At 40.9% G+C, this 10000-nt stretch overlaps 1 protein-coding gene across 4 annotated transcripts in view; it reads left to right on the plus strand.

Annotated features, from left to right (window-relative positions):
* The window catches only part of PEX4 (peroxin4), a 13056-nt gene extending 10690 nt beyond the window's left edge, over positions 1-2366 (plus strand). Inside the window, exons 3-6 of one of the 4 annotated variants that reach the window (XM_086783935.1) lie at positions 1199-1318; positions 1463-1556; positions 1845-1974; positions 2057-2366. In XM_086783935.1, coding sequence (XP_086640061.1) covers positions 1281-1318; positions 1463-1556; positions 1845-1974; positions 2057-2151 — 357 coding nt within the window. In that variant the 5' untranslated portion in view covers positions 1199-1280 and the 3' untranslated portion in view covers positions 2152-2366. Of the gene's footprint in view, positions 1-1198; positions 1319-1462; positions 1602-1844; positions 1975-2056 lie in introns of all 4 variants that reach the window. The other 3 variants (XM_086783933.1, XM_086783934.1, XM_086783932.1) reach the window with 3 other exon arrangements.
* Positions 2367-10000: the final 7634 nt, after the last annotated feature.

The following is a 10000-nucleotide window of genomic DNA, read 5'->3' on the forward strand; positions in this document are numbered from 1 at the left end:
GGTAGACACCTTCACCACTTGAGCTATCACCTTATTGACCGTTCTACAACGGTTTTATAGTTGCCGGAGTTTGTTTTTCACTAGTGTTTTGGATTTATGGTATATGTGGAAGTATTATTTGCTTTAACTGAGTTTTTGTATTACAAGTGGCATCTTGAAGATCTGTGGTGATGGGGAAGATTAGTACCCTCAAAGGAAGAGGTGGTTTACTCACATTCATGGTATTTTGGGGCTTCTGTTGCCCGTGTATGGTCAAAGGATGGTTGCTTATGGATAATTTGGCATCTCCAGTGGGGAGAGGAAGGCCCTTAAAGCTTGTACATGATATTTTTCCAAGGGAAAGGGGGGGGGGGTGTCAGCCCATTCCAGCTTCTGTGGTGTCAGATGTGTGCATCTCTCTTTTGCAGTTTGTGGAATTAAGTGGCATATGTTTAAGGTTGTGGCCAATTTAAGTGTTTAATTGCATTAATGGTCAAGTGTTTTGTGAAACCCTGCCCCACTCTGAGTTACATGGGACCCGTACAAGCACATACATTTGTTATGAGCCCATATCATTAGCTAAGAATTGAGAGTCCATTGGGCTAAGAAGATGAACAGCCAAGAGAAAAGAAACGAAAACGTACTAGTTATCTAGTATATCCCCTATCGGAAAAGAACTCGATGGACGAAGGTCGCTGGTTTGGGAGTATGAAGTTCTTTGATAATGGCTCCTCCCTCTCGAAACACTGCCCACCATTTGCCTACCTTGCGAGCCTCACGAATGTTGGCCAATTCCACTCCCTTCTGATTTAGTTGTGCAGGTGTGAGTTCTTCGACTATCCATTTGATTATTTAAGTATTTTGAGCCTTGGGGAAGGCCATGACAGCTTGACCCTTGGTACTCGCCTCAATGGTTATGGTCTCCTTCACGTCCCATGAAAATTTGGGGGGTGACTTGGATTACTGTTTGAAGAGATGCAATCCCATCATCTGGTAGGCCCCCGATTTGGAGAGGGCTAAGGCTTCTCTGTGTTTCTATTCCTTGAGCTGGGTTGTGACTTGTCCATCATTTCCTTGTGAACTGCCTCGACTTGGGACTTAGCTTGAGAGAGAGAGAGAGAGAGAGAGAGAGAGAGAGAGAGGCAGTGAGGTATTTGCTTCCGCTCCCCCTCCCCCTTTAAATGAGAGCAGCAATAAAATCTTCTGTCAATCACTGCAGGCATCTCGAGCAAGGCTTTTCAAGGAGTACAAGGAAGTACAGAGAGATAAAGCAGCAGATGCTGATATTCAGCTAAGTTGTGATGAAACCAACATTTACAGATGGACAGCACACATCAAGGTCTTTCTTGTCTTATTTGACTTGGATGAATCATGACACAACTATATGCGTCTGTGCTCTGAAACTGATCAGTGCCTTTGCCAAACTAAGGTTAAATAGATAATGCATGTGTGAACTTCGATCACAATTTGAGTCAATCTTTAGGCGGCTGCAGGGTCCTGCAGAAACGCCATACCAGGAGGGTGTTTTTCAGCTTGCTATTAATGTCCCAGAGCAGTATCCTTTGGTGCCTCCTCAAGTACGGTTTGTTACAAAGATTTTTCATCCGAACGTGCATTTTAAGGTATGATAATGCTATCATGTAGTCTTGGAGCTTCTTCCATGACCGTCTTTTGTCGACCTTCACATCATAAGTTCATGATTTTAAGTTGGTATTGATCCTTCTTCTGCCTTCATGTTTGGGGTTCGGTTGCCTTTTTTCACCCATAAATATGGGCAGTGCCTTACTGCAAAGATTAAGGTCGAGCTTAATTGGTCCTTCATACGCGTTTTGGGATAATTTTAACGACTGCTGGTGCCTTTTCAGACTGGAGAAATTTGTCTTGACATCCTGAAGACCGCTTGGAGCCCAGCATGGACATTGCAGTCAGTTTGTCGGGCGATCATTGCTTTAATGGCTCACCCTGAAGCTGACAGTCCATTGAACTGTGATTGTGGTGAGAATCACAATCTTCTTGAAAGGGTCAGTTGACTCGGTCTGCAGATTTTGTTATGTCTTGATTGCATGTCTCATTGCAGGCAATCTCTTGAGGTCTGGTGATCATCGTGGTTACCAATCAATGGCTCGTATGTACACCCGTCTTGCTGCTGTTCCGAATGCTTCTTCACGCTGAAGGCTTGGATGTGTTCTGTCAGAAAGATCAACGGTTTCTGTTCTCGAGCTATGAATGTTGATGACCAATGAAGTTCATGGCAATTAAAGTTATGAACCGGGATTATTTTACTGTTGCATGCCAATCAATATTATGTTGTTAAATGTGTTGGATGCTGTTTTAAGTTTTGCTTGTAAGGCTTGCTTTTTGGAGTACAAGAACCTATATTTTGCACTTGAGTTGTGTCTAGTCAGTTCATAATAATGATTAATCTTGAAGGTGGAAGGTATAATGTGATGACCATTCCAGCTTTCTATCTCACGGGGCCCTTGATGTATTGGAGCATGGCTGCTGGGAGGCCAGTTGGAGGATGTGGCCTTTCCCAGTAAGGGAATGACATCAAGGTGAAGGAAAGGTTTACACGTCAGCTTTAGACTGGAATGTTTTACATGACAGGATGTGCTATTGACGACTAGTTTGACAAGCCAGCATGCAAAGATTTTTAAATTCCACAGGTGTTGATGTGGCAAGATCTGACAAAAAATTCTTTTATAAAGGGACCTGATTATATGGCTTTGATTTGTCTTCAAACAACTTGTGGGCTGCGGCCATGATGTTCAGTGCTCTTTAGAATTGAGCTTTAAGTGTGGTGATATAATAGTATGAGCACTTTATTTGTTCATTTATATGGTGAATCCTCTGGCCTTAAACATAAGGGAACAGCATTGGAGAATGCAATTTAAACCTAAAAGAGTAATTTAACGTTATTCTTCACAAATTTGAGGCTATGGACCAAGCTTAATCACATGAACTTCGGATGTAAACATGGTCAAGCATCTGGTTCAATGTTGAAGCGGGTTTGTGATCGGTATGACCCCCAAATGTATCTTCAGACATGGATACCACTGATGGGTCCTATTTTTTTTAGAAGGCCATCTATTTCAAATGAGACTAGTTTTCTTTTGTAGATGTCATTCCACCATCCCGAATTTTCTCGTCAAAGTGTAATGTCCACTCTATTCATGCCCTTGTAATGTTTGGTCTTTAACTTTTTTTGTTAAAAGCATCTCCTCTATTATGCTGAGCAATTTGTCTACCTCCATTGTCATGTATATAATTGCTTCATCTTTAATGTTCAAACCCCCTGTATTGGTTCTTGAGACATAATGTTTCATTGTTTGATGACCTCTATAAAGGCTGGTTAATGATGAGGTGCATCATTGGAGACGCAATGGTGAAACAAAATATTGATATGATGCAGAAAACAGTTATACCTTAACAGTTGGAGCCTAAAGAGCATAATTCTTATTGACATTTCGATATATGTTAAGTGCTTTTCAGCCTTAGGTTCACATTTGCATTTGGTTCTAATATATACTTTCACATTATCAAGAGAGATTACAAGAGGGGTCAGTGCAGCCTTTCTTGACTGGTTATCTCACTTTATTCCCCACCGAAATGAGTTTCGACCTTGACAAGAAACTAGAGGCTTGTTGAGCTCGCGTTGAAAGATATGATGTTACCGCATTTAGTCTACAAGCATTAAATGAGAAAAGGGAATATCACATATCACGTAAAGATGCCTTACATAAATATTTGTTTTTGGTTTGGTACTATGGTCTCAAACTCCTTGCTAGCTAACCTTGACCCTAGCTAAGCATCCATGCAATAAAAGTGAGAAAAAGAAGGTTGATCTTAACATGCACGAGCATATGCACATTTGAGGAGGAGATAGCTAAGAAACTAGCATGGCATGGGTAAGAATAACCACCCCACCATTACATACCAATTAACCTCGCAAGTAAACAGTTGAGCCCACACACTAATCGCTCCTCCATTGGTCCCTCGAGTGTATGCATCAGTGGGTCCTCTCCAGTCGGGTTGGCTTGACATATGAACTTGGCCTTTTGCTTGCCTTATACTAGCGTTTCCACTCAACTTGCAAATGTCGATACACACTTCCATGCTACCATGTATTGAGTCTCCTTCAGACGTGTCGTCAAGCTCTTTGCTTTATCTCTTAGCCTTGATCCATTGATGCATTGATCTTTTTGCCCGTATGGACCGTCAAACGGGCTTCGCAACCCGAGAATAGTGTGTCCTTGGTTTGTTGTTTAGCACTAATGCAATCACATAGCCCACATAAGCATGCATTCTACTTGGCAGAGTGCCAAGTCTACAAAAGTAATTTGCTAACCATTTGGCCACATTTGGCCACCATCCAATGTCTAAACTGGGAACTGCCAATGGGTGAACAACTATCCTTATAAAGGGTGCCTTACAAAATAGAGCAAATCTATCACCCATAAATGTAACTCAAGGGTGGAGCCATCAAATGCGTTTCTAACAATTTTTGCATACATTTACATGCTCTTTCTCTATATATCCATGCCATGAAAGTGTTTTTTTTGCTTTTTATGTCTTTTTTTTGAAAAAAAAATTTAAAATCCTAAAAAAGGTGTTAAACTGAAATTCTAAAAAATGTGTTAAAGTGAGTCTCATTGAAAGAAAAATTAGATAATTGATGCTTAGAAGACTTAACTTGGAAACTCTCTATTGGAAAAATATTCATCCACATATCTAAATCTAAGAATTATCTCTTACTACTTTTTCATATCAATTGGTTTGTTTCACATCCATGAAAATCATTTTTCACATTCGTAATTTTTTTTTCTTGAAATCACATTGTGATTATAGGGACTACCTTGCTAAGAATAGTAGGTTTATCTGAAGCATCTTGCAGATTATCTTGCTAAGAATAGTAAGCTTATATGAAGAATCTCAACCTCTTATCCAAAAAATGTGTTTTTTTCACGTCATGAAAAACTCAAATATTGGTTTTTCCTGCGCATGAAAAACTCAAAATCTTTTGATTTGGGAAGAACTAAGATATAAATCATCAATTTAACACATTTAACGACAATAGAGTGCATCAAAACAAACCTCTATATGAAAAATCAAAAGAACTTAGTTTTTCACACTATGAAAGTTTTTTTCATGCTCGTAAAAAACTTATTAATTTTTCATGTCATGAAAAACCGAAGACCCTATCCATATTTGGGCTATTGTAGTGTATACACTGCATAAGTCCTACATTGAAAAAATATTATTTGTAAGGTGGGGTGTTTATAAGAATATGGCATAGCGAAAAGAGTGATAGCAAGACAAAGCACAATAGACAATGCAATAGATACACAATGGAGAGAATTAAAAATTTTGATTATATCAAAGAGGTACAAGTGATGGTGCTGTCCACCCATGCGCTCTAAAGTAGAGCTTAGATGGCGATCTAGACAAACTTTGGATGAAGGATAGGATACTCACGAGCATTGGATGCCTTAGCTCATGGCAACCATGCCCATATATAGTACTACAAGCGGTGTTGTAGACGCGTATACAATGAGGGCAGTTACACTGCATAGACATTGTCATTGCCTGCATATCAAGAACGCGGCCCACCAACCACCGACCAATGCCCACTAATGATGGACCTGGTATCCAAGGGAATATTCTAGGGAATATTCCTCATACCCCCCGTCACCTCGGGGTACTCCCGCCCCCCTGAACCCCCACCAAGGGGGTTAGCAACCCCCCATGGGACCCTCCAGCCGAGGCAATGCCTTGGGCCCCCCAGCTAATGCTCGTACCCCTGACCATCTTCTAACCATCATCAATGGTCACAATAATGACCCCATCAGTGTCTAAGTTGAGGTTCCCACTAAAGACATATACACCATGGCTACTCCTCATAATGGGGGCCTAACAAATGTGCATTATACATCAAAGTGAGATACATGCTGAGAGGCGGGCATTGAGTGTATACTAACACCCCTCCTCAATGTCCACTCGAAGATGAACTAGGTTTTTGGTGCAACGCCAAAAGTCGATGAAGATGACGAGTGAGTTGGTCCTTCCCAAGTGCCTTGGTAAAGATGTCGGTGTAGTTTTGTTATGCGAGCATGAAACACAAGGTTCTTGGAGATAGCCATGCAACTCTGATTGTCACACCGCAAGGCTTTAGCCTCCTTGATCTGAATTCCCATGTCAACCAAGATTCTCCTCAGCCATACTACCTTACACATGCACCAAGGGAAGCTGCCTTATACTCAGCCTCTATGGAAGAAAGTGTCACTGTAGGTTGCTTGTTGGCTGGTCCAAGAGAAAGCACCGGAACCAAGCGAAAAACAATTTCCAGAAATTGATTTCCTAGAATCACAATCTCCTGCCCAATCTGAGTCACAAAACCTGTCAGAGTGTCACCCATGCTGTAAGTGATGCCATACTCAAGACCTTAATCCCCAAACAGAAATGCATACGACCCAAGTCTGTCATCTCAAACTCATGGCTCAGCATATCCATCGTCTTTCGGATCATCTCTTCATTATCACACCTAAAATGTTTAAGTCATCTACATACAAGACAACCAAAACAATCTTGCCATGCCTTTTTCGAACATACAAGTTAGCATCAGAAGCACTTTTTATAAACCCAATCTTTTTGAAAAATTGGTCTATCATGTGATACCATGCCCTTGGGGCCTGTTTCAGCCCGTACAATGCCTTCTTCAGCCTGCAAACTTTGTTTTCTGATCCGAGCATCTCAAAACTTGGTAGCTGAGCTACATATATCTCCTCCCGAGATGGCTGTTCCATAAATGCTAATTTGACATCCATGTGAAAGACTGGCCACTTTGTGAGTAGCCAACCAAGGCATATACCGCCCTGATAGTTGTCATACGAGCTGTGGGAGCAAAAGTTTCATCAAAGTGAAAACCCTCTACCTATGCAAATCCCTGTGTAACCAACCTAGCTTTGTATTTTTCAAGTGAGCCATCAAACTTATACTTGGCTTTCTCCCCATTTGGTACCAATTACCTTTCTGTTTGGTGGTCGGTCAACTAGCTCCCAGGTGTTGTTATTTATGATGCTATCATACTCAGACTGCATCGTAGCTTTCCACTTTGGATTTGCTAAGGCTTCATCCAAGGTGGCTAGCTCCATCATTGTTCCCATTATCTCAGCTAAGGCCATACTGACAATGAGATCGGATGCTCTTCCCTTGATCTGCGTGGTCCATCTGTCAAAGATTCTGGCTTCTCAGTACTAGATTACGCTCATAGCGAGATGGTGTTTTACTCTAAAAATACACTTATCCCACGCTTTTCAGCATATATAGCCTTCGCTCTCAATTCTTCCAGTCAGCTATATCGAAGCTTCTTCATCGAAGGTCCGTTTACGCTAAATCCAATGCGAACTTTGCGGGCAAACCAAATAAGAGTTCGGTGGCTATTTATGATTGCATGACGTAAAAGCATGCATGCAAAGCTCTATTTAGCGAGATGGTGTTTTACTCTAAAAATACACGTTCTCCCACGCTTTTCAGCATATATAGCCTTTGCTCTCAATTCTTCCAGTCAGCTATCGAAGCTTCTTCATCGAAGCACATGGCTAGGAAGCGACAACTATCTATTGTATTTGCATACAGTAATCAAAAAGTTTTCGATTCTCCATATCTTTGTGTTTTCTCTTGTCTATAAAGATCTTAGATTTTTCTCTTAAGTAATTTCTTACAGGTACGGTGCCCCCAAAAAATTTAACAATCAATACAGCCTCTAGGAGACTAAAAAATTTCCTAAAGAGTAGTTTCTAGAGATTCTCACACCATAAGTACCCCTAGCTTTCATACAAGCCAACGGCAAGGGCGGAGCGGGAAGCCATGTGCAAGCTCAGATCTTGTGTATGTGTCCCTAAAGGGAAGTACACTGAATGTGAGAAATCTAATACCCCCATGGTTTGATCAGAATAACTCCAGCCGATGCCAACTGGGAAAATCACATGGAAAACACTCGAGAGCCCTACATGAGCCCAACATGATCATTATCCCACACGCATACAAAATATCTCTACCCTAAAGGTAATACTCAGTCACGGTTTACATGCATAAACAAGGCCAAGAAACAAATAAAAGTCTATAAAAATTCTCGTAAAGCTTGCACGCATGCAACTCGACGAAGGGCCGTATGCAACTCGACGAAGGGCCGTATAGAAACCTCCCTAGGCCCAAAAGAACATGTGTGGATATTCTAAATTCAGCCCAAATAAAATTATAAGTTGCATGGAGTTTTGTTATTGCACCCCACAGTTGATAAACTTTGATGAATAAATTAGCCCTATGCATAAAAATTTGATGTACACAAGGATATTGGAGAAAACCTAAAGAATGGTGTAGAAAACTCTTCATGAGTACTACAAGACAAGAAAAGAATGAAGCATGAAATTAAAAGGATTCCTATAAGGTAAATTAGTAATAATAAATAGAATCCTTGGTTGGAACACTAAAAAGAGAATCAAAATCTCTCACAAGTGAAAACCATTGACAGTTAAAATAAGGATGATAAAACTCATATGCTTAATTTTGGGAACCTCCATTTTTTGATATAAGCCACCCTTCACTTCAGTTACCAAAAATAAGATGGCAATAGATAAATTGGCTGATAACTCCTAGTTGCCTTAGATAAATCTCTTCTCCCTTGAGCTTGCTCTCCTATTGTTGTAGGTAGTAGCAACTCCCTTGCATGAGAGTAACCCAAATCCATGTCTCAATAGCAAGAAGGAGAGAAAGCAACAAAAGTCCCTACTTCTCACCATAAGAGCAATAGCCAAGCTTGTCTTCATAGCCTTGTTCCACTAAGAGCTTTGTTATACCACCTTAAGAGAAGCTTTGAGCTTCAAACCATGAGGGATTTACTACACTATATGAGAGGAAGCCTAGATCTTGTATATTGCATGAAAGAGTGAGAGCATAGCCAATCTACTAGGCAAGAAAGAGAGAGAAGAGAACCATTAAAACTCTGTTTTTTCAAGAAAAAGAGGGACTCTATTGAGAAAGAGAGAGTAGCCTCCTTGCCTCCAATAGTGAGGGACATGAAGAAGAAGAAGAAGCCCATGAGGTTGCTAGCATATCAGAGAGAGTAAAGTTTTCCACTTTCGGGGAGAGCAAAAGAATGGGTAGTAGAGAAAGCAACAAGGCTATACATGCTACGAGAAAGAGAGAGGGAGCTTTCTAAAAATAGAATTAGAAAGTACAAGAGAATTTTTGTAAATTGAGTAAGAAAGAGTTGCCAACAAGTCTTGTGTGGAAGAGAGAAAAGAGTTGTTCCATTATCAACTATGAAAAAGAGAGAAATAAAATCCTTGCCTTGCAAGGTGTGGGAAAGAAAGGCGAAGAAGGCTATTGTGAACCACTTGTGAGTAAGGAAGAAATTGCCACGCTAACCTTTGTTTATAAGAGGTATGCCACCTTAGCCTTATTAGTAACTTAAAAGAGAGATTTCACCTTGGCATTGTGTGAGAAGGAGAACTATAAATCAATGGTGATAAGGTCTACCAAGAAGAAGTAAAGCAAGGAAAGGTAAGAAGCTAATTGACTCCATCATAAGGGGAAGGGAACCTTTGTGAGGGAGCCCTACTGCATCTAAAGAGAGAGAGAGAGAGAGAGGCAAATATGCTACTCTAAACTGAGGAAAGGAGGAGAATTTGGCCAAGTAGTGGGTCTAACAAAGCACGGAGGAACAAGGGGAAGAGTGAAATGATGGCCTTTTAGATCTGAAGAGGAGGAAGCTAACCCTATACAGTTAACATAGTAAAGTAGAGAGTGAGAAGGAGAGCCTCAAGCTCACACATCATCAAAGAGGGAAAGCATGTGGTAAGAGGGTAGCTGCACAGCTCCTTGATGGTATTTCAGAGAAAGAAGAAGGCGGTCAACTCAAGGGTCATTCTAGAAATGAAAAGGAGTTGGCCAACACTTCAGTCCCACAGAGGTTGAGGGAGTGTGAAAAGGTAACGAACCATCTGCTCACCCAAGGGAGGGA

Source organism: Cibotium barometz, chromosome 46 (assembly GCF_041138505.1).
Source record: "Cibotium barometz isolate CiBa-2024 chromosome 46, ASM4113850v1, whole genome shotgun sequence".
In the NCBI taxonomy this organism is placed as follows: domain Eukaryota; kingdom Viridiplantae; phylum Streptophyta; class Polypodiopsida; order Cyatheales; family Cibotiaceae; genus Cibotium; species Cibotium barometz.